The 23679-nt window shown below is 53.4% G+C and overlaps 1 protein-coding gene across 1 annotated transcript in view; it reads right to left on the minus strand.

Annotated features, from left to right (window-relative positions):
- The window catches only part of DNAH17 (dynein axonemal heavy chain 17), a 127458-nt gene that overhangs the window by 11515 nt on the left and 92264 nt on the right, over nt 1-23679 (minus strand). The window contains exons 54-72 of the mRNA XM_063080212.1: nt 21349-21615; nt 20308-20469; nt 18764-18997; nt 17820-17984; nt 15925-16020; nt 15557-15774; nt 13030-13237; nt 12638-12753; nt 10936-11128; nt 10416-10651; nt 9782-9904; nt 8162-8366; nt 7496-7660; nt 7042-7182; nt 6578-6748; nt 4815-4937; nt 3912-4105; nt 1049-1197; nt 44-171 (exon numbers count right to left, since the gene is read on the minus strand). Of these exons, the coding sequence (XP_062936282.1) occupies nt 44-171; nt 1049-1197; nt 3912-4105; nt 4815-4937; nt 6578-6748; nt 7042-7182; nt 7496-7660; nt 8162-8366; nt 9782-9904; nt 10416-10651; nt 10936-11128; nt 12638-12753; nt 13030-13237; nt 15557-15774; nt 15925-16020; nt 17820-17984; nt 18764-18997; nt 20308-20469; nt 21349-21615 (3294 nt within the window). The remainder of the gene's footprint in view (nt 1-43; nt 172-1048; nt 1198-3911; nt 4106-4814; nt 4938-6577; nt 6749-7041; nt 7183-7495; nt 7661-8161; nt 8367-9781; nt 9905-10415; nt 10652-10935; nt 11129-12637; nt 12754-13029; nt 13238-15556; nt 15775-15924; nt 16021-17819; nt 17985-18763; nt 18998-20307; nt 20470-21348; nt 21616-23679) is intronic.

The following is a 23679-nucleotide window of genomic DNA, read 5'->3' on the forward strand; positions in this document are numbered from 1 at the left end:
TAGTGAGGGGATCCCTCACCCTGGTGGTGCCGGCCCCTTGTACCTGCAGAATGACCCAGTGTCCATTCTCTGCAGCCACGTCCAGGGCGTTCTCGGCCACCACCTCTTGTCCCTGCCCCAGGGACACATTATGGAGTTTTCCATTGTCTATGGTAAATCCCAGCTTTTTCCCTAAGGAAAAGAAAAACAGGAAAAGCCATGAGGATGATTAAATGACGACAGTTAGGCTCTGTGATCCACAGCTGGGAATTCCACGCACCTCCCCCGGTTTTTTTTATTGTGGTAAGATAAATATAACATAAAGTTTAGCATTTTAAAAAACACCTTACAGTGTGCAATTCAGTGACATTTAGTACATTCACAGTGTTGTGCCACTGTCTATCAGGTTCCAGCATGTTGTCGTCACCCCAGAAGGAGTGCCCACACCCAGTAAGCAGCCCCCCCGCCCCGCCTCTGCCCCTGGCAACCTGATCTGCTCTCTTTCCCTGTGTATTTACCATTTCTGGGTATTTAGTATAAATGGAAACATGCACTATGGGGCCTGTGTCCCTGGTTTCTTTCACTTAGCGTGTTTTCAAGGTTTGTCCACGTCATAGCCCACGTCAGGGCTTCCTTCCTTTTCATGGCTGAGTAATACTCCATAGTGTGGATGGACCACGTCTTGTTTATCCATTCATCAGCTGATGGACATTTGGGGTGTTTCTACCTTTTAGCTATTGTGAATGAACGCTTATCTAAAGTGTTTTCAGTTCTTCCGTGTACCCAGGAGCGGAATTGCTGCGGCCTATGGTAATTCTACACGTAACTTACTGAGAAACTGCCAAACTGTTTGCCATGGCAGCTGCACCATTTTGCGTTCCCGCCAGCACTGTACAGGGGTTCCCATTTCTCCACATCCTCACCAACCTGTCATTTTTCTGTTTTCAATGACAGCATCCTAGCAGGTGTGCAGTGGCCTCTCACTGTGGTTTTGACATGCGTTTTCCTGTGGCTGATGATGCTGGCACATGCCCCACTTCTGAGCACAGCCCTCGCCCGCTGCACTTACCCAGGGCTTCCACATCTTTCAAAGGGTCCACGCCCGGGGAAAGGATGAAGAAGATTGGAGTGGAGGGGCTGCTCTCCTTGTAGGACTTAGAGAATTCAACGCTCCGGCCTTCCACAAACTTGCTGCCCATCTTCTCCTCCACAAAGTTCCTGGGGGCAACGTGCTTTGTCAGACCAAAGGCAGTGGGAGCTGCTGCTCTGGGCCAAGGGCAAGGGGGCTGGGGTGGGCCACGGCCCTGGGTGGAAGGAAGGGCCATTTTCTTGGTGGACTTTCTTAAGCAGAGAAAGTCTTTACAGGGCTTTTCTTCCTGCAAGGTGAGGGCTGTGCGTGCGTGTGGGGGCTCTGTGTCTTCCACCCTGGCTTTATCTGCTGGGGACACTCTTTATTTCCGGAGGGGCCCTGCAATGCTCCCCTCCTTGGAATAGGTGCAGGGAGAGGCTGTCTCTGAACTGATGTCACCCCTGTTTGGAAAGGCACACAAGGTCAGCTGAGGGGGATTGAGAAGTTAGGAAGTTCAAATTAGAGCAGTTTTGATGAGCTTGAAAGACCACAAAACATGGATAATCAGAAAGATCAAAGGAACAAAAGTGACTTTAGAATCCATTTACACCTCTCTGTACGAAGCCCCAAACTCTTTCTAAGGCCTCAGATAATCCTGGCAGGGAAAATCTAGTGTTGTTGGGGGTGATCTTTGGATTTTAAGAATCTGCGCCTCTCCCTTGATCACAGACGGCTGAGCTTACTGTATTCTGAATGAATCATATGAACCAAACCGAGTAGTTTAACTCCAGCCCGGTCCTTGAATGGACAAAAGGCGGCACCCCTGGGGAGAGGATGTGTGCGTCCTTAGGCAGGTGCTGTCTGACTGCTGCAGGGGCCAGCAGGCTGGGGCCCTTCCCCTCCCTTGGGACATTCCTGGGACACCTTTATCTGTTTGTTTCCCACTCTGGCCTCCCCTGGCTTCTGCAATTTGCTGATGGGAGGCAGGGAGGAGGGGTGGAGGTGCACCTCCTGAAGCCCTAGTTCTGTTCAGTTCAGGCCTTTGGAATTGATCCAGCACATAGATGCTGTGATCCTTGTCCAGGAAGGGACTTCCCAAACGTACTGAACCCTGCCCCTGGGCATGGGTGGAACACCTTGCCTTTGAGACTCACTCGGCCAGGCCATAGGGCCATTCTTTGTGGGTGAATTAATGATGCAGAACAACGTGTGCTTGGCAGGCTCCAGGCAGGCCCCACCTCTCCCTGTGTGTGTGTCCTTGACAGAGGACTGCTGCAGCGGCTCCCAGCAAACCCCTGGCAGCTTGCAGCGGCCACGGTGGGAGTATTTACACCACAGAAATTGGCAAGTGCCATAAATTAGGACTTTTTTTTTATTTGTATTTTTTTGAGGGGAGAGCAGTTTGCCTGTACACCACTCTGCCTTGGGAAAGCCCCTTCCACTCTCTGTGCTTGTGAACCGGGAATGTGGACCTGCCATTCCTGGGGTTGTGGGAGGGACCCGTGAGTTAACAGAGGCAAAATGCTTTCAGTAGTGCCATGGAGACACCCGTGATCAGCACTAGCTGCTGCTATTATTCACCATCTATCTGAATTTCTTTGCTTTTAAGCTATCCCCCACCCCCTGTCATTAGGGAGGTAAATCTGCTTTCCTCCACATCATAAGAATGTTGCATATTTCAAGGCCAAGGATGTGATCTGGGTTCCCCTGGGTTTGGGATCACACGCCAACGCAAAGCGCTGTAGTTCTTCTGCAGTTTGTGGCCCCTTCCTTATTTTAGGTCACCAACGTGCCATCAATATGTTAACTCAGGTAATCCTCAGAACTGCTCTAGAGATGGAGGAAGTCATTTTAGCTCACCTTCTGGATGAGCCTGTGACCCAAACATGCTAAACTATCCCAGGCAGGTGGATGTTCCTGCTGAGACAGTCAGGTGTCCTTCACTTTGGCCTTTCCCTCCTTCCAACATCGAGCCCAGGATCCCACTCTGCATTCTCCCTGGACCAGCATGACCCTTCTGCATTACAGGATCCTGGTTTCATTCTGCTTCCCACCCCCACCCCTTTCCTTTTCTACCAAGGAAAACAAAGCAAGACCAAAAAAGTCTGAATAGCCAACACGTGTGAGTCAGGCCTCTGCTTAAGGGACGTGGTGTCTTTTGGGACATCTGGCTGCTTTCAGGTTATCAGAAGCAATAAAAAGAGAGGAAGCCAAATGGCCCACAAATGCTCCAGGAATGGACCCTGGGCCTGTTTCCGTGTTAGACCCCCCATTTCCTTGAACAGCTTGTCCTCTTTCGACGTGCAAGCATTTTAGTTCTGGAGAAATTGTTCATGAAATTAGGACACTTCTCTTGCAAACAAGCCATCATCAACACCCATCATTGACTTCAGATTTCGCTATTGAGGGGTGGAAAGTCCTCAGACACTGGTGGCTTTGCTACTGTTTTCTCCCTGCGCCATCCTAAAAGGACCCTGTTTGTAGAACCACAGAGGACATTAATGTCCACACTTAAAATTCCACTTGCCATCTTGGAGCTCAGTGGGAAGTCTCGAGTGTTGTTTCCTATCATATGTCACATGGCGTCCCTCCTCACCCAGGTCAGTGGGGGCGAGGGGCTCTGCTAACCGCGCCGTGAGACACCAACATTTTAATGGGAACTCGGGACTGGAGTCGGTCCTGCTTCTGTCCCCACAGAACTATGCGGGCAAAAGATTTAACTTCTTGAGTCTACTTTCCTTCCTCGGTAAAATGGAGCTAAAAAACGAGCTAGGAGGGTTAACTTAGGTCCACAGAATGCCCAGCACAGTGGCCCATGGCTGAAGCATCTGGACGTGCCCTCTGCCTCTGCGGGGACACTCACCTGACGGCGTAGGTCATGCGGTCCGGCCTCATGCACCGCACCATGCAGAGCTTCTGCAGGGCCGTCTTGTTCTTCCACTCCTTGGGGAAGATTTCCTTTTCTGGGGCCTCTGACTCCACAAGCTTTTTCCACCGCTTGGCGGATCCTTCAATGTCACTGTCCAGGTTTTTGAACTCATCCATCTCGGCGAGGGCCTAGGGGCAGATGCGACAGTCCCTGTCACTCTTCCTGCTCACCTGCCCACCCAGAGACCCAGCAGGCACCTTCCCCAGGACGTTCCTTTATGAATTCTGTGAGGAGAGGCCATTGCCTTCCTGGGGCTCTGGGAAGGGAACACCTGAGTGGCCTGTCACTGGAACGATGAGCTAGATGTCCATGTCAGCTGCAGGCCAACGTGAAGGAATCTAATCCAGGGGCATGTGGGGTATATGGGAAGGGACTGGTGGCTGCTTCTCTAGAGGTCTCTGGAAACAGGGCCATTCTGTCTCAGGGGACTTCCTTCTTCAGGGCTTTCTGACATTGAAACTCGAGGGTCCCTGACTGTGTGTGTCCAGGAATCTGAGGAATAACCTTTACACTTTGCACTCTCCCAGCCCTGGGAGGAGAAGGAGGCTGGAAGAGGTGGGTGAGGAGCTGATCCCCGGACATGCGCGGGGCCTATCTGCTCCCTGTGGATGTGGCCCTCTGCTGCTGTGTGCAGGGGACCTAAGGAGGGTTGCATTTCAAATAGGAATGCGGAGCTTCCTGTGAACTGGCAGTCTGCCCAGTGGGTCTGCCATCCCTATGGCTGGGGCCTCCTTGCTTTACCCAATTTACAGGAGGGCCTTGTAAACATCCTCAGCATCACCTAGAAAGGCTCTGCTGCGGGAGACAGTACACAGTGTCCAAAGCCTGGAGACAAACCTTGATCCCGCCCCAGCCCTGGTTCTGCAGGAAGTCCACTGGCGAGACGACCCCGGCCTTAAAAGGGAAACGTAGGAGGAAATCCAGCTCCACTGGGTTCAGCTCCTTCTTCATGGATAGGACCTGAGGTAACGTGAGGGCCACACACTCAATGCAGGCCCCGCTGCAGGGGTGGGGGTGTTGGCAGCCCACAGAAGGGCAGGGGAAACGCTGGCCTGCCCCTTGGGGTTGGGGCAAAACTTGTCTTCACCTTGCTGTGTTTTCAGAACTGTGGTAAAATACACATAATGTCAAATCGACCACTTGAGCCATATTGAAGTGCTTGCTTCACTCACTGGCATTAAGGACATTCACAATGTTATGCAACCACCACCTCTATCTAGTTCCAGAACTTTCTCATCACCCCAAAAGGAAATCCTCTGTCCATGAAGCAGCCACTCCCCGTCCCCCACCCCCAGGCCCTGACAACCACTCATCTGCTTTCTGTCTCTACGGATTTGCCTATTCTGGACATTTCATATAAATGGAATCGTACGGAATGTGCCTTTTGCAACACTATTGGCATAACATGTCTGAGGTTCATCCACATCCTAGCATACATCAGAACTTAATTCCGTTTTAAGGCTGAATAATATTTTACGGTTGGATGTAGCACATTGAAGTTTTCCATTCACTGCGGAGGGGCACTTGGCTTGTTTTGGCTATCGTGAATAATTTGGCTCCCGGCTGCTGTGAGGAATGCTGCCATGGACGTTGGGGTACAAGGGTCTGTTTGGATGCCTGTTTTCAGTTCTTTGGGGAATACACCCAGGAGTGGAATTGCCGGGTCACAACCTAGGCTGTCTTGTCCCTTGTGTGTGCAGTGGGTATGGTCTGGGTCATTCGAAGTGGCTGTGTTGGGTAGCTATCGTGATTCTGTCTGTCTCAGATGGACGGCAGGGGGCTGGGAACTGGAGGTCACTGCTGTCTCCTCAGTCTGGTGCCCAAATGGCCCCTTCTTCAGACTCCAGAGAGAGTCAGACCTTTCTTCTGGTTAAACAAAACGTTCTTTGGACCTGAAGAGAATGCTTTCTACCCTGGAAAATCAGGGGGAGCACTGAGGAGCTCTCGTCCTGATGACCTCCCAGCAGGGAGGAAAACTCACAGCGAACCTGTGACTCAGGTGCAGATATAAAAGGAACCTCCTAATCTGGACCCCACCAGTTCACAGCTTGAGTGTGCATTGAAAACCCAAGCCATCTATAAAACTAGTGTTTCCAACCATACTTACAATGCAGTGTAAACGAAATCACAGAGGGGGCATTTCATCAATTGAATGTAACGCAAATCTTCACGTATTTCATCAGGACTGTATACATAAAGAAGGACGAGTTTCTGTTCATTCATACACTTATGTCTTAAGACATATTATTCAGCGTCTACAGTGGGCCAAGCACTAGTGCGGGACTATCCACTCAGCACTGCTTCAATGTAGTAAAATCACATTTCTCTGTAAAATTCTCTTTCAGTGGCCTCCGCCTTCAGCAACTCCCATTGGGACACCCTGCCTGCTTCCCTAATACCAAATAAAGAGAGCCCCAGGCATGTTCCAAGTCAGGCCTGTCGAACTTCAACTTCGTAATTACCAGGGAATCTTGTTAAAATGTAGGCTCGGATTCACCAGTTCTGGGTGGTCCCAAGAACCTGTGTTTCCAACAAGCTCCCAGGGGGCGCTGATGCTGCCGGTCCACGGACCACACTTTGAGGAGCAAGCAAGATGTTACCTGAAATGCAACTTGTGCCAGGAAGATGAGTTTGTCTCGCTCGAAGAGCCCGCGGGCCGTGTACATGTAGACAGAATAGGTGATCTCATCCGTCAGGTTGGTCACACGTTGCTTCACCTCGTCGGCAGGGGTGGTCTTCTGGATGGCCTTCTCGAACACCACGTTGAAGGCCTGGGGAAGCGGCCGCTGAGAGCCACGGAGGCTCCCCACTGCCCGTGGTGGCCTCTGGCTTGTTTTGATTTGGGGAGGGGGGTGCCTGGGGGCACCAGGGCAAGAGCAGTGTGGAGGGACCAGCTCAGACCCTCCTCCAAGGGTGCTGCCATTGGACTGATCCCGTGCCCCTGGCTCCCCTCCCATCCCTGTCTGCAGCCTGGACCTCATCTGCCCTCAGAGGTTGGCCTGGCATGGCCTGATGGCTCTGGTGACACCAGGCCCCCAGCCCCCGAGCCCATGTCCAGCCATACCTTGAGCGAGAACTGGTAGATGGGGTTGATTTTGTTGAGGTCGTTCAGTATGAAGTACAGCAGAGACGCCCTCTCTGCAGCCGGGCGATAGTTCTCTCTTGCCTCGTTGATTTTAACTTCTGTGATTTTTGCCTCTTTCACCTCAAAACAAACAAAAGGGGCTTGAACAAAACCAGCAGGTGGACAACGCCATGGGCAAGTGCCCCCCCACCCAAAACCCTGTGCTCTCTCCAAAGCCACCCCAGGGGACTCTCAGCAGATGGCAGCATTCTGTGGAACCCGGCCCCTTCTCCCTGCCCCGGCACCCTGGGCACTCAGGTGGCCGTGGCTTCTGCTCTGCCTGCCCATTGGAGGAGGCACCTCTCAGCCCTGCTGCCAAGCTTCTCACATGCTCTGGCCCGGGGCCCACGGGGGACAGGTGGCAGGGAGCAGGTGGCGGAGGATGGCTTCTTACCTTCTCCTCGATCTCACTGGCCATGTGTTTGGTGGTCTCCAGATTCTCCACCAGGGTAGTATCTCCCAGAAAGTTCCCCGATGCAGCTGACAGGCGGGCCAGGAGAGAATCTTCCAGCTCTTTCAGAACAATCTTAAATTCATTTTGAGACTTGGTGAGGTTCGCCTGCAGGAGTGGCCGAGACCCGGGGAAGCCAAGTCAGGCACTGCGTGGCCTCGCCGGTCAACGGCGCACTCCTGGCCTCCCTGAGAGGCTGTGTTAGCCAAGCCAAGGCCCGGGACTCAGATGGAGAGAAATGACATCACGCTGAAAGGAGGCCAGCAGAAGCAGGAGCCCCCAGAGCTGTGGGGGGCCTGCTCCCAGCCTCCTGTCAAGTGAACATGGAGAAAGAAGGGAGAGACAGGCGGGCCTGGGCCCTCTGAGCAGAAGAGGTTGCACACGGGCCAGAGGCACAGGCCGCTCTTGAGGGCAGCAGTCTGCACCTTTAGAGCCGTCTGGGGACCGCTGTGACTCCTGCTCTTTCAGTGAAGTGGTCATTTGACTTAGAATTAAATTGGGGAGCTGGATGAGGGGACAGCAGGAGCGAGAAATGGCTCATTCTGTTGGGCGAGAGGATAGAATTCAGTGCGACAAGCGGAGGCCCCTTCGGCCAGTGTCGGGTGTTACCTTCAGCTGCTCCAGGTCCGGGCGCTCTTTGGCCACCACAGCAGCCAAGAGTTGGTCCTCGAGTCCGTCCCGGGTGACCAGGAAGTTGATCAGGGTGCACTGAGCCTGCATCTCCGGCTTGTAGTGCGGGTTGAAGTACTTGGTGTGCAGGATCAGGCGGAACTTGGGGTGGTACTCCACCTCCTTGTCACCGATCCTAATGAACCTGGTGGGCAGAGGAGGGAAGGGTTAAAGGAGTTCCCGGTGACCAAGTGACAGTAACGCCAGCTCAGACCACCCTTCGCACCAGTCTGGTGGCCGCGCCCATGCCAGGCTGCCGCCTTGAACCCTCCTCCTGGGTGCCGGGAAAGCAGCTCAGCCCTCCTCGTCTGTTCTTCCTCTCGGCTGGGGCTGGGCCTTCCAGAGGCCCTGCTGTTCCTCGGGGGATCTGGTCTTATCTCCACAGGGTGTTTGCTCACCTCTGGCTGCACATTGTGCTCACCTGCGGAGCCTCGACAGGGACTGACTCGACTTGAATGTACTGGTGTTCTGGACTGGGTCTGCCCGAGCTCCCCTCTCCAGACCTAATTCAGAACCAGTACATTCTGGAAGCTCTCCAGGGATGGACACCTGGGTCTGCTGATCTAGTGTGTGGGGCCGCTTCTCTCTTGCTCCTGGCTCTGCTCTCTCTTTCTGATTGAGCTCGCTTTTGGGGGCCCCTCCCTATCTTCACCCTTTGGGTATCAGCACTCATGCTAGGCCTTCCCAGACGTCAGTGCATTTATGTGCCACCTCTGTTCTGGCTTCTGCAGGCACCCCTGCTTTTAAAGACAGCTCCCGTCAACTCTGACACTTATGTCTTAAAGCCGATTTTTTTCTTTATATGAAAAATTAACATAAGCTCAATGCGTCAGCTGATGAGTGAATAAACAAGTGTGGTAGATCCATACAATGGAAGATAATTCCGCCATAAAAAGGAATGAGGCACTGACACCTGCTACAACATGCAAGACCCTTGAAGACATTATGCTATGTAAAAAGAGCCAGACTCAAAAAAGACACTCGTTGCATGATTCTATCTCTATGAAATGTCCAGAATAGGTAAATCCATGGAGACAGAAAGTGGGCTGGTGTTCAGAACTTGGGAAGGAGGGGGAACAGACAGCGACTGCTTACTGGGTATAGGGTTTCCTTTTGGGGTGATGAAAATGTGAAACTGGACAGCCGTGATAACTGCACAACACTGTGAATGTACTAAATGCTGCTGAATTGTACAGTTGCATACGGTTAATTCCCTGTTACCTGAATTTCACCTGCCTTAAACAAAAGTACTGTAGTCTCAAAATTTGCAAAATGCATAAGAACCGAAAGAAGAAAAACATGACCCTCAAGGATCGCCACCTGGGAGGTAATCACTAATAAAATGTTGCTGTAGATATTACTAAAGGGGAATCGGGCCTGTCTTTCCAATCTCTCCTTCCGGAGCTTTGGGTTCCTTCACACCAGCCAGCATTTTGTTAAAGCCCCTGCTACTGACAAGGAAAGCAAAGGAAAATCCATGCATTTTTTTCTACAAACATTGCCAAGGCCTCGCCGCTGAGACGTTTACCTGGATTAAACCATGGAGTGCAAACAACTCACTTTCCCTTTTTAATCGTGTTCCTGGCCAGTAAAGGATCCAGCACAGGGTCCACGGTTTCACCAATGTTCTCGATGAGCAAGGTGTCCCCTTCAGAAATGGCCTGCTCGATGATGTCCAGGTAGCTACGGCACAGCACAGAAGACCTTTAATGACGGGGGTCCAGGGACGGAGTGACTGAGTGAGGATGTGCAGGAGAGGCGGCTGGGGAGCCCGCAGCTGGCTCCCTCCACGGTTCATCCTTTCCCGAAAGGAGCCAAATGCTTTCACATCCGCATCTCATCTGACATCCCCGTACTCAAGGACAGCAGCGGGGCAGCCTTTGTTACCCTATTGTTACAGCCATGGTTTCTCATCTATGATGAGAAAATAGACCATGTGCGATGCAAGAAAATGACCAGCCAGTGAATTGCCAAACAGGACACAAACCCAGGCCCTCAGCCACCTCCCAGTTTTGCTCTGCAGGAGCGGCTGGTAAGGGGAAAGAGAGCCCCAGGTTAATTCCCTACCACCATGCTGTTCCCCAGGGCAAAGTATTTCACCCTGTGGGCTAGTGTTTGTATTTAAAGATCCACCCATCCATTCGACAAATGTGAAATGCCTAAGGTGGGTTTCCAAGCACTGCCCCCCACGCACCTCTTCTGCCCCAGACGGATGGCTTTCAGCTCACTCCCGTATTTGTTTTTGATCCACTTGATGCCTTGAAGCTGGGCGTCCACGATCAGGGGCCAGCGCTCCGTGTTGCACAGGATGGTGGCATTCTCAGTGGACATGCGGTCGCTGGGGAGGCCCTGGTTGTTCCAAGTGGCCACGTCTGCGTCATCCGTCAGCAGACTCAAGGGATCCAAGCCTTCCGTGATCGGGATGGGGACCTGCCAGAGGAAGGGCACTCTTTCTTAGGAGGGGTGATGTGACCTCATCTCTCAATGGAAAACAGCTCTCCAAATGACGCTGCGGTTCTGTGGGTAGACACTGCATGAGCCAGCCATCCGGGAGAAGACCAGAAGTGGAGCAGCTTTGTAACGAGGCCAGAAACGATGTCAGCACCAGCAACACTGTGCCATGGCCACAGAAGCGAAGGTGCAGTGTGGCAGGGTCTGCCCTGCCGGGGACCTCCCTGGATCTCTTGAGCCACGAACATGACTGTGCTTCTTACCTTTAACTGATTTATATAAGGGATCCAGAATTTTTCCATCAGCTCATTTCGGTATTTCTTGGTGAAGTAGCCCACGTAGGAGACAAAGGCAGAGATCAGCAGGACGTCCCCACACAGCGTGACGCCTTGGCTTTTGAAGTTCTTCACCGACTCAGCCCAGCGGACATTTTCCGATGCTAATCCTCCCACCAGCCTGAAATGGGAACATGAGAAAATAAAACACGTTTGAGTAAAGTGAGAGGCGTGGACCAGAAGACTAGCCTTTAAACTTCTGTGCTCTTCAGTTTCAAATCCTCACTTGGCTCAGTGGCTCAACAATGAAAATACTTTGGGGAGTTTGGGGGAATAAATGCTTTAGGGAAACAAAAATAACGTTTTTTGGCGGTGCCTGAGAATGCTGTGCCTCCCTTTCCCCAGGCATCCGTGTTGATGTCCTGTGTATGCTGACGCTATTTGACTGTTTTGCCCACAGGCTGGGGATGCTCCCTGGGCACCAGTGAGCATGTGCTTGACTAGGGGGTGCTGGGTCTGGATGGGGACCACAGTGGCCACAGGACAATGTGGCATCCAGAGAGCACCTGGCTCTGCTCAGAGTGGGGGTTCCAGGGGGGCTTTGTGCTTCTCAGGCCACCAGCCCAAGGACTGGTCTCTGACCCTAGATGAGGCCCAAAGCATCGCTGTATTTGTTGACCTGCTGAGGCACACTGAGGTCTGTCAGGACATCACCTGAGCAGCCCTTACTTCCCAATGACTTAGAGGCCACTTTGATTTTCTTGGCAGGCGAGGTCAAATCCCTCAGACCCACACAGTGATGTTTGCACCACTCTGGGAACCGGTCTCCTGCAGCCTGGGATGCTCCAGGGTTCTCATGTCATGCTGACAACTGAGCAATCAGCAGCTGCCAGCCCACTGGGGAGGGGACAGTATAGGAACAAGGCGGCCCGAGACGCGACTCCACCTGATGCTCTGCCCAGGCTCCCAGCACTCGCGTGGGAGAATGTGAAGAGAGAGCTCTGAGCTGCACTGTCCATTACGCAGGCGTGAGCCCTGCGTGGCCACTGAGTGCTGGACACGCTGCCGGCCCAAACCAAGGTGTGCTCTGGGCATAACATACACTTGGGGTTTCTGGAGCTCAGGATGAAAATAGGCACATAAAATACCTCTTAGATAATTTTTATGTTGATTACGTGTTGAAACGATAATACTTTGGATATTTGGGCTTAAATAAAATACAGAATTAAAATTGCTTTCACCTGTGTCTTTCTTTTTAATGTGGCTACTGGAAAAGTTAAACTGACAGACGTGGCTCACATTCTCTCCCCAGCGGACAGTGCTGCCCTAGAGCCCAAATCCATGGTGGGAGCTATAGGATGAGTGTCTGCTGGCTGTGAAGTGCTCCTGGAAGCCTGTACCCCCCGCCACGTGTGGGTGAGAGAGGGTTATAATGAAGGGCTGCCCGGAGCCAGACCCTGGGACATGGCGTCCCGGGCAGCGTGGGGCTGTTCAGAATTCCGCACGGCAATAGGTCAGGTACGGTGAAGGTTGCTGAATGCACAGTAGACCTCACCCAAGGTTTATCCTAATTACTTTGAGCTCAAAATGTGAGAGCTACAACATGCTGCTTCTGCCTGGGCTCCTTCCTCTTCCTCTCAAGGCTGTTCTGGGGGTCTCAGGGAGGTGGGGGCATGGGAGCAGCAGCTACCTGTTTGCCAGCGAGATCACCCTGTTGGTGGCATCTGCCTCTTGCTGGCACTTGATCTTCTCAGCTGTCGCCTTTTCAAATGCAGACGTGAGGTTGCTCAGGTTGGCGTTGAGTTCCTGGAGAAACAAGGGGGAGGCCAGGCATTCCCAGCTCCACCGGGAGCAGGAGGGCCGGAGCCTGGAGCGGGGCTTCCCATAAAGGCCGAGAGCCCCGCCAAGCGTGAAGGGCAGCCCCTGGCATGATCTGGCCCCTGCCCCTGCCTGCAGTCTCTCTCGCTGCTCAATAATTCATGACAGCAGGCCATGCCAACCTACTTTCAGCAGAGATATTGACCGGCGGCGCGAGCGAAGGGCTGCGGTGTCTCACAGGGACGTGGGCGAGCAGGCACTTACGGCGATCTTGTTTTTGATCCGGGACAGCTTCTCCTGCGCCTCTGCCAGTTCCGCATTAGCCTCCTCCAGGGCCTGCCTCTTGGGGGCCACGTCGCAGTAGACCTCGTAGAAGCGGACGATGTTGATGCACCAGGAGCACAGGCCCGCGGCCGCCGTGGACTTGGAGCGGATGAACTCGGGATCAAACGTCGGGTTGCCTTGGTAGGGCCTGGGGAAGGGACAGCGGGCGTTGACGCGGGCTCTGCTGGGACGCAGGCTGACGGGTCCACCTCCCTGCCCTCAGCTCTGCGTTGGCCTCTGATGACATGCAGCACTAGGGGAGAATGCTGATTTTTTTTTGTTTTTTGTATCTCAATGATTACAAAAGAAGAAGAAAAAGAAGACAAAATTTGGGGCTCTGAAGTAGAACTTGGGGTGCGCAGGAGAATGGAAGTAGTTCTAGGTGAGGGAAGGGAACTAGCGTCGTTTCTCCTCTGTGTTCCTGGCATGTGATTTAGCTGATCTCAGTTTAACTCTCAACGACTCCATCATAGGCAAGAGAACTGGAGTCCAGAGGGTCAGTGACTTGTCCAAAGTAACAGCGACAGGAAGTGGTAGAACCAGGATTGATTTACCACCCTGTCGCGTCGGCGACCTGTGTCAAGCACTGCTCTGGGAGCTCGTGGAGACTGCACCAGAGCCCTGCTCCATCTTACTCTGGGGAAATGGGCCCAGAGAGGCTGAGCGTCTCGCCCAAGGTGGCACAGCCCTGAAGGTGCAGGTCTGGGATTCACACAGAGCCAGGCTGGCCCTGGAGATGACCCCCCGCGTGCCCCCTCTGCCCCTCCTGCCTCCCCAAGGTGGCATTGCCCGGTTTTTCAACACGGGCACTGTGAGCTAAGGTGATAAGGTTGTAGGAATGAGACTTGTAAGAGATGACATTGCAGGTGTCATATGTTAGGGGGATGTCAATGTGACCAAGAAAAATGCCCACAAGTGCAGTCCAGATGCTCTAGAAACTAGTATTTTTTTAAAAAAAGATTTTGAGAATATCATTAATATAACAAAACTGGTCAGCAGGAAGAAATTTGAATACATAATTTAAAATATTAATTGAAAAGCAATTCAAATTTAGGTTGGAATATAGCCCATCATTTCTCCTCTGGTTTATTTTGTGCTTTGTTTAGGCTAATACCAAATTGAATTTGCATCTTTCAAACACACATCAGTGTGGGATGGTGGCAGTTCGGAGGTTTGCTGGGTGGCAGGAGAGGATGTTCAAGGCATTACTTATAATAGCAAAACAGAAGAGCCTAAAAATTCAACGATGTAGGAGGAAATGAGTAAACATGATTCATCTACAGCAAGATTGTACAGCAGCTAAACAGTCAAGCTTATGAAGAGCCTTAACAACGTAAGGAAAGATGTTTTCTCCCACAATGTTAAGTAAAAAATAAAAGCAGAGTAAATAATTATGTATGTACAGTATTATTTCAACTGTGGAAAAAAAAAACTTTAGAAAAAAGACTGAAAAGAAATATACATGCCGATAGTGCCCACACCCTGGTAATAGACCTACAAGTGTTTTTCTTGTTTTTTTTGTCTCATTCTTTAAACTATTCTATATTTACCAAATGTTTTTCAATAGTCCAAACCTCTTCCTCACAAGCGGGAGCTGGGAGACACTGGGGTCCCACCTGGGGTCACTGAGGTCACAGGGTGTGGCCCTCTTTCCCAGCCAGGGGCAGAGGGCCCTGACGCTGGGTTACCAGGAGATGGCTGGACATGGAGTCACAGGGGGTAGAAAACAGGCCTGGCACGCTTACAGACTGGGGTGCCTCGGGAATGCCAGCTCACGGAAGTCTCTGTGACACCCTTCCCACGTACCCCCCCACCCCACTCCGGAGGGAGTCACTGCCCTGTGGGGGGGGGGCTCCCTCCAGATGTGGGACCTGTACAGTGGGACCAGTGGAAAGACAGATGCACGATGGAGCCTCAGGCAAATGAACACTTGCGTGTGTGCATACATGTTCACATTCACGTGTATGTGTGCACAGGTGTGTACATTTTTGTGCATGCGAGTGTGCATGCACATGTGTGTGTGCGTGTGTGTGCATGGTCAGCTGCTCTCACAAGGACAGGCCTGTCTCCTGGTCCTGTGGCCCGAGGTTTTCTGCTTGTCAGCCGGGGGTCAGCTTGTGCTTGGGCCCCAGGTGCTGCATAGGGAGGTGCTGCCTGGATTTTGAGCCACAGGCCTTTCCACTTGCCCCAGATTCCTTCAAGTGGGGGAGACAGAGGGTGATGGGGTTCCCGGGAGCTGAAGCCACGCTTCACCTCCACACCCTGGATGACTCAGGTGCAGCCAGACGTGCCCAGAAGGTCACCTGCTGTCTTTGGGGTTCCACCTCATCCTGCTCAGCCCAAGACCCCGCCCCTCCCCTAGCAAGCACACTTCTAGGGGCCAGCTACTGGCAGAAGGTTCCGCAGTGCCTTGACACGATGAGGAAAGGAAGAGAACCCTGGGCAGCATGACCAAGCCCCAACTCACTTAAATGCTTTCAAGCAGGCTTCGGGAATGTGCTCCTTATCGAACTTCTTCAGGGAGTCCAGGAAGGTGTCCACTTTGCCCATCATGATCTTTGCAGCCTTCCAGCTCTTGTCCTTGGGGATCTTGCCCCCGGGGGCAGTCAGAATCATGACGGCGGCGGTGACGTTGACCACAGCATCCGGGGGGGACCCGAAGGACTTCAGCTCTGTCAGGTTGTTCTGAAAACAAGGGACAGGGTGCGTCTGATGGAGATTTAGCCTGGGCCCTCCGTGACAGCTACTGTGAGGGTGACCCCACTTGAACCCACGGCAAGGGCCATTTCCTCTGCACTTGGGCCAGAGCCTCTTTTCTTTCCTTCCCCTCTTTACCTTATTCAGAGTGTCGAGAGCTTCCTGTGCTGCCAGCAGGGCTGGTTCTGCTTTGGCCAGGTCCGTCTCACAAGCCTTTTGTTTTTCAGTGACATTCTGGAGGGAGCCAGACAGGGGGACGATGCAGACCTGCCTGTCTATCCATGGGGCGTGTGTGAGCCCTCCCCTCACCTGCAGCCCAAGCCCCAGTGGGTGGGCTGCCATAGGAGGCTGCACCCTGCCCATGCATCTGCCCCATCTGCCACCTGCACCCCACTCACTGACACCCCTTTGCACGTGCTCGGTCACCCTCTGGAGCCGGCCGCCCCCAGCCCTCCAGCAAGCAGAATGAATCTGCAGCATTGGGGTTCCGGAATGGGAACTATTCTGTTGGCTCGAGCTTGTAAGACGGGAGGGGAAATTTGGGGGCCGCCCAGACCACCCCCTGGCTTTGAGGTCTTCTTGTTTCTGGGACTGTTGTGTAATCAATCCCTCCAAAATGGACATCTCAGAGCAGACGGCTCATCCTTCCGTTAAGGAAGGAAGACCACCTTCAGGCATGCGTGCGTTCTTTCATTCACTCATGGGTAAAATGGTCACTCTCTGGATGGCTGGCAGAGAGCCCAGCTGGAGCTCAGTATCTTATCAGCAAGGAACAGCATCACGAGGGACTGAGGGCTTTGCTGGGCCCCAAGAAGGAAGGACGGAAGGAGAGGGTCTCTCTCTGCAAGTCTTCCCTTGTGGGGGCAGCCTTCTGCCCCAGCCAGGGCAAAAAGCCCTCCACAGAATCCCATTTCACACCCTGCTTTGGGAACAATGTGGGACCAGGGGGTGGGAGGCACTAAATCAGTCGGCTGTGACAAGGGCAGCACCCAGGGTGTCCTCCCTGAAGCATCCCTGAGTGGGACACTTCTGGGTGGAGGGGTTGGAGAGACGAGGGCACCCAGATGTTAACAGCTGCGTGTCAGCATCAGACAGCAAGTCACAGAAACCAAGGACTCAGGGCTTGGGTCCTGCCCTGGATCCTGACTATGCCACTTGCTAGTTTTGAGATCTCGGGCAAGTTAACAACCACTCCCAGCCTCAGTTTCCCCATCTGCCTAACAGGGTTGTGGTTGTTTGGGTGAAAATGAGCTCCTGACTGCCCTGCCTGGCCTGAGTCCCTCCACGTCCCAGCACAGGAGGAAACTGCGCAGGCGCCCACCTCCTACCGGCCTGTGGAAGGAGGCTCTGTCCAAGGCAGAAAAACCTACTTGCTGGGCTGCTGTCGGCCGTCTCAAGAGACAGCAAGCAATTGGGCTGGCCAGTTAACTCCGCTGGTTGGAGCTGGTGCTGACAACACCAAGGTCCAGGGTTTGAGCCCTGTACCGGCCTGCCGCCTCCCTCCTCCACCAAAAAAATTATATAGACATGGGACTGACGACACAAAAGGCATGGGGAGAGCAGGGAGAAGTCAGATCGACACCCAAACCAGCTAGGTGTCCACCCCGGGCCAGTGACATCCAACCTCTGGGGGAGCCCAGAGCAGCAGGTCTGAGGAGCAGGCTCCAGTGGCGTGAAGCTTCTCAACCCTTGACGTGCTCACGGATCACAGATCATCGTCGTGTGTTAAAATGCAGGTGCTATTCAGCCGAGCTGAGAACCTACATTCCTTACGCTCTCCCGGCAGGGCCGCCACCATGGCCTGGGGACAGCCCTCTGAGGAGCTCGGCTGCAGGGATGAGCATTTCTCTAAGGAAAGCCCTCTTCTGAGCAGGGGGCCTGCACCATGATGCTCTGCTTCCAGGGTCCTGGTTTGGGAAACTCGCCCTCTTACGTGAGCCTCAGCCTTCCCCAGCGCCTGTGGCGGCAGCTGAGCCCTCGGGGCGTCCAGCCGAGCACAGCCGTGCGCAGTGACCCTCCTGCTCGGCACCCACCTTGTTGATGACCTCGACCTTGATCTCCTCCTCGTCAGCGATGGCTTTCTCTTTGCTGACCTTCTCGGTCTCCACGCCCACCACCTGGATCAGCTTGTCGGCGTTCTCATTCTTCTGCTTGAGCTCGGCCTCCTGGACCGCCAGCTTGGCTTTGAGGTCGTCAACCTGGAGGAGGAACCCAGATGCAGGCAAGCGGGGCTCCCACAGGACGGCACGAGGGGCCGAGCACAGCAGCGGGGTGGCCGGTAGCCTACCACTCCCGAGGAAGTCTTTTCAGTATCTCAAAGGTGAGTATTTATTGAGCACTGACTGTGTACACCAGGTCACAAGTATAAGACATGTTCCTGGTGCTCAAGGGGGTGGCAATCAAGGTGACTGGTTAAAAAAAGGTTAACTGAGTCACAGTGTGGAGGAGGTCAGGGAAGCAATGGGCCCTCCAGGCTGGTGGAAGAGTGAGAGGGAAAGCTGGGGCAGGGTCCACAAAGCCCCCTTGGAAGCCACCAGAAGGCCCCAGCTCGTTCACAGCTCGGGCCTGGAGGAGGAAGCTCTTTACCAGGCTCCCTGAGAGGCGCCACGAGCAGGCAGTCAAGAGAAAAAGGCCAGGACTGCATTACGGAGGATATTTAAAGCCAGGCAGAAGACTTAAAAATCAATACAGCAAAAGAAAGTGTGGAGGATGCTCTCTGAGCTGGGCACAGGGCGCAGATGGCACTTAAGAATGGATGCGTCTTCGTTGACCGCGTTGGACTTGACAGAAGTCACCCGCGCAGGGCTGGGACCAGCACCTGTGCAAAGCAGCCACTTAAGAGGAGCATCTGGAAGCATCCGGAATCTAGTTTTCAGTATTAGAACATGTATACTATCACTGGAAGGGGACATTTCTCATTCTCCCATAGGAGCCTGTGACAGTGGTGTCACTGCAGCCTGAGCCCCATCTCTCCTACCTGGGAAGCTGTGCTCTGCAGCTTCATCAGGCCGTTCTCCAGCCTCTCAATTTTGGCGACCAGCTCCATTCTCTTCTTGGCCAGTAGATTCTGGTACAGCTTGATCTGCTCCAGAAAGCTCTTGGGGGTGGTGTAGTTGTAGCGCCTCTCAATGGCCAGGTACACTTTGGACATGTCATTCACGGTGGTGTGCACATAGGACATGAAGAGACTGATGGATGCTTTAACCTCCGGCTACAAAGACCAGATGGGCGAAGTCACCCTGGGGCCCATGCGCACGACCAGGGGCCTGCGGGGCCCGGCCTTACTCTTGGAGAGGCCTGAGGAGCTGCTGCTGGCCACGGTGGATCAGTGAGGTGGGGCTTCCTGGACTCACCCAGACCCCGGACGAGATGCATCAAGGCCCCGCTCAGCCATCGAAAAAGGCTCGTGAGAGCAATGCCTCCCGGGACTGTTATGGGCATGAAGTGACCTCACACCACTGAAGGGTTGAGCTCAGGGCGGGGACACAGCAGAGCTTCCTATCATCACCCTCTGACACACACACGCTCACACACTCGCATAGCTGGGGGAGGGCAGGGCTGAGAATGTTCTCGCATCCCAGGAAATTCAGCAACCTTTACTGAGATTTCCTGTGCCGGGTCCTGGGATTTAGTCACACTTTCTCCAGCCACCTGGGACTGCCCACCGACCCGGAGACGGGCACTGGGAGTTCGGCCTCAGAAATTGCCCAAGCAATATTAATTTTAATTCAGGTTAAATTTTAAACAAATCCACCCAGCGCACACTTGTTCAGCAGGTAGGTGGCAGCCCTCGCTGGCGCTAGTGATGGGGTCATTCCCTGCTCCTAGGAGGCCCCCGTCTTGGGAACTGGTAACCCAAATCTGTGCCCGTCTGAACTGCAGGGTTACTGGGCATGGCTGGTGTCATAGTGACGCTCTAATGACAAGCAGGCTCTTTTTCCCATTGTTAAAAGCTAGGAAAGACGCTAATTTCAGGTTTACTCTATCCTACTTAATAACTGAATATGCATTTAAAACCCAGACGTGGTGGTCAGTGCGGCTTATCCTAGGGCTGCTCGCTGCTCACGCTGACTGGGTCAGGGGAGGTCAGTGTGTAATGGCGGTTTCCCGGCAACAAGAAAAGACGCTGTCGGAGCAAGTACTACGTGTCACGCCCGAAAGTAGGGCAGGTCAAGGGTGAACGAGGCAGCAGCCCCAGGCAGAGCCCTGTTGGAGCCAGAGGCCCAAAGCAATAAAGTGCGCCACTGTGTACACTTACCACAGTTAATGAAGTCTTGACACACTCAACTCAACCCATGGGACTAGGCCAAAAGCCCCATCTGTCTGCACAGCATCCGCTGTCCACCCCGGGCCTCAGCCACACCAGGGCTGATTGGAAATGAGCATTCCTGTGGCATAGTATCACAGGGTCATGGGACAAAAAACCAGCTGCCTGACTCTGTTTACCATTTTGACGCTTTGTTCTTTGTGGATTGTTTTAGCATGAGTTTTTTAGCCAGCAGAGGCAGCTCAGTGACTCACCTGAATCCCCTCAGTTTCCTCCAGAAAGCGTGCGCTGACGGACACCAGGGCGTCCTCTGGCCACTCGTGGAACCAGTTGATGGCCGTGCAGTTGACCACAGCAGGGAATTTTCTTGCTCGCACACGCAGGATGGAGCCCACAGGGGAGAAACACAGAATCACCTAGAATAGAGGTGGGACACGGACGGGACGAGCCACTCAGCCAGGGAGGGCGGTGCTGAGGCCAGATCTGCACCTGCTGCAGGAAGCGCACTTAGGAGCACAGCGCTCTGCGGGGTCTCCTCTCTGAGGGCCTGGGAGGCGCTGTCCTGGCTCTGGGCATGAAGGAGGTCATCGCATCACAACGGATTAGATGCTCAACTGACTTTAGGACACCCCCTAGCGATGGTGGGGACAGGGTAAACCCCAAACCCTTGTGAAGTGGCTGCTATTTCTAAAAAAAGGCCAGCTGGAGGAAGGAGTGGCGAGTGGGCATCCGCATGGGGGGATGATGTCCGAGAACAGGGAGGGCTGTGGTCTCCGGTGACACAGAGCCTCAGCTGGCTCCCAAAGGACATGGCTAATTTATTTCCAGGCAGGGTAGGGACTCCCTGGGACCCCAGCTGGAGAAGGTGCTGTGGAGACAGGCCGTGCAGTCCCTTTTGCAGGATGGGGACCTTCCTTCTCAAGGAGCTGAGCTCTGCAGAGGACCGGACCAAAGGATCCAAGGTGCTCTCAGTCTTACCAGGGTAGTTTAGCCCGCTTTCCCTGGAGGTAATGTTGAGGTCAAGGTGTACGTACCTAAACTTGCTGCTTGTGGGGAGGGGGAGTGTATACAACACTTCTTTTAGCCTCAAGATATTTCTCACGGTCCACGTGACACAATCTCCAGTCTCCAGTTCATCAGGCCACCTCTTCCCTCCCCATCCTGTACTGTCCTAACAGGTTTCCATATCTCGTGAAGAACAGTCCCAACTCTGCACAGAGTGAAGACCCAAGCCCCAGAGGCGACAGGACACTGAGCTGGGCTCCTGGGACCCTGCCCAAGACGGGGAGCCCTACCTTGAGCTGTCTGCGCACTTTTTCAATGAAGAATTTCCAACACACTTCCCGCGTGTCGGTCATGCCAAGGGACTTCACTTGCGATCTCATGGAGGAAATAATGTTCTCCACCTCATCATCTGCAAACAGCCCGGGGATCTCCCCCGAGGCCAACAGGTCATTGATCAGCACCAGGAACTGCTCCTCGGCCACCTGGGAGTCTGTCATTAGGAACACCGAGGGCACGTTCTTCACAGCAGACTTGATGTACTGAGCAGCCAGGTCAACCTGGACCAAAGGAGGACACACTTAGAGTCCTTGACAAGAAGATGTGCATTTAGAAACATCCTCCAGAACCACCAGAATGGGACACCTTGGGATCAACTTCATAAGAAACATGCAGGGTCTGGAAGGAGATCCAGAGCCCTGAGCAGAACACAGCCGTGTTCACAGCAGCATGTTCCCAACAGCGAGGGAGAAAAGCCAGCTGTCCATCAGCACGTGCGAGGATCCACACAACGTGGTCCATCTATACAGTGCAGTATGATTCTGCCTTAGGGAAGGAAATCCTGACACATGCTACACCGTGGATGAACCCTGAGGATATTATGCTGAGTGACAGAAGCCAGTCAGAAAAGGACAAGTACCATAGGATTCCACTTCTGTGAGGTCCCTGGAATAGTCAAGTTCATAGAGACAGTAGAATGGAGTCACCAGGGGCTAGGGAGGGGAAACGAGGAGCTGGTGTCTAATGGGGACAGAGCTTCAGTCTGGGAAGATGGAAAGTTCTGGAGGTGGACAGTGGTGACGGCTGCATGACAGTGTGGATGTGCTTAATGCCACTGCTCTGTGCACTTAAAATGGTAAATTTTATGTTATGTATGTTTTACCACACACACAGTAAAGGACAGAAAAACACCCCTTAAATGGAGACCCTAAAATAGGCCCCCAACAAATACACCACAGGCTTGCACTGGGAGACAATATTGGAAAGACAGGACCACTGCTCAAGGCAGTCTATACCCGCATGTAACTCCTTTCACATGCCCAGGAGGATTTAAAGAAATAACTGGACCAAATGCCTTTATAGTAATTCTGGAAGAATAATGCAGGGGGTTTAAAAAAAAAGTGGAGGGACTTCTGGTCAAGATGGCAGAATAGATGGTCCCCAGCGTCACTCTCTCCCACAAATCAACCAATTTACAACTATAAAAATGTAACATCAGCCAAGCTGGGGCCACTGGAGCTCAGGGGAAGGGGAGGAGAGACCTGTGGAGTTCATGAAGGTGGGAGAAGCCACGATGAGAGAAAGAAAAAACTGCTCTGATCGTTTCGTGCCGCGGCCGCTTTAAGGCTTGAGCTGCTGAGCGCACGGAGCAGGAGCCGGCAGAAGCCGCAGCTGTGCCCTTCAGATGGGTTACTTGGAGGTGGAAGGGGAGAAGAGGGCCTTGGTGGCCCCCAGGACAGCAAGACCACTAATAGGATTCCCATGGACCCACACAGGAGTGAGGAGCGAGAACGGCTGAGAAAAGGGGAGCCATTCAGAGACCAGTGAGTCATCGCAAAGGACTGGCGCAGGCCCTGCCCCATGGGAAGTGTTTGGAGCACGGGTGATGGGGAGACGGGCCCACCAGGAGAACACTGGGACACAGCAAGGACAGCTGACCTGCCCCCCAATCAGTGCAGGACCAGTCAGAGGAGACCAGTCGGGAATGAAGAATTGCATGGGGTGCAGTTTGATGAAAAGATTCAGATCCAGGGCCGAGCCCGTGGCGCACTCGGTAGAGTGCTGCGCTGGGAGCGCGGCGACGCGCCCGCCGCGGGTTCGGATCCTATATAGGAATGACCGGTGCACTCACTGGCTGAGTGCCGGTCACGAAAAAATGACAAAAAAAAAAAAAGATTCAGATCCAGATCAGAGTTTCTACACAACCCAGTTGCACCACGTCTCTGGAGAGCCAGAAGTACCTATAAGGTCAATCATTAAACCCCGAGTTGCACAAAAAGCCTTCCCTAGGGAAACAGCAGCAAAGTAGCAATTTAGCTCAATCACAGAACTCAAGTACTGGTTCCCACAGGAAGTTCTCCCGTTTTAGAAGTAAGCAAAGGACAAAAAATTAGTTCTGGCCCAGGCACACCACCAGTGCCTTGGGGCCCACCAGGGGACATGAGGCTGGAGTTGGGGACTGTACCACCACCCACAACCACTTACACCAGCAGCACCTCAGGGCCCACCCAGGAACACAAGGCTTGGAGCTGGGGAACGGACCACACTCCCACATCCAGACATACTGCCAGCACCTCAGGGACCACCTGAGGACCCAAGGCATGGAGAAGGGGACCGGATCCCAC

Source organism: Cynocephalus volans, chromosome 16 (assembly GCF_027409185.1).
Source record: "Cynocephalus volans isolate mCynVol1 chromosome 16, mCynVol1.pri, whole genome shotgun sequence".
In the NCBI taxonomy this organism is placed as follows: Eukaryota; Metazoa; Chordata; class Mammalia; order Dermoptera; family Cynocephalidae; genus Cynocephalus; species Cynocephalus volans.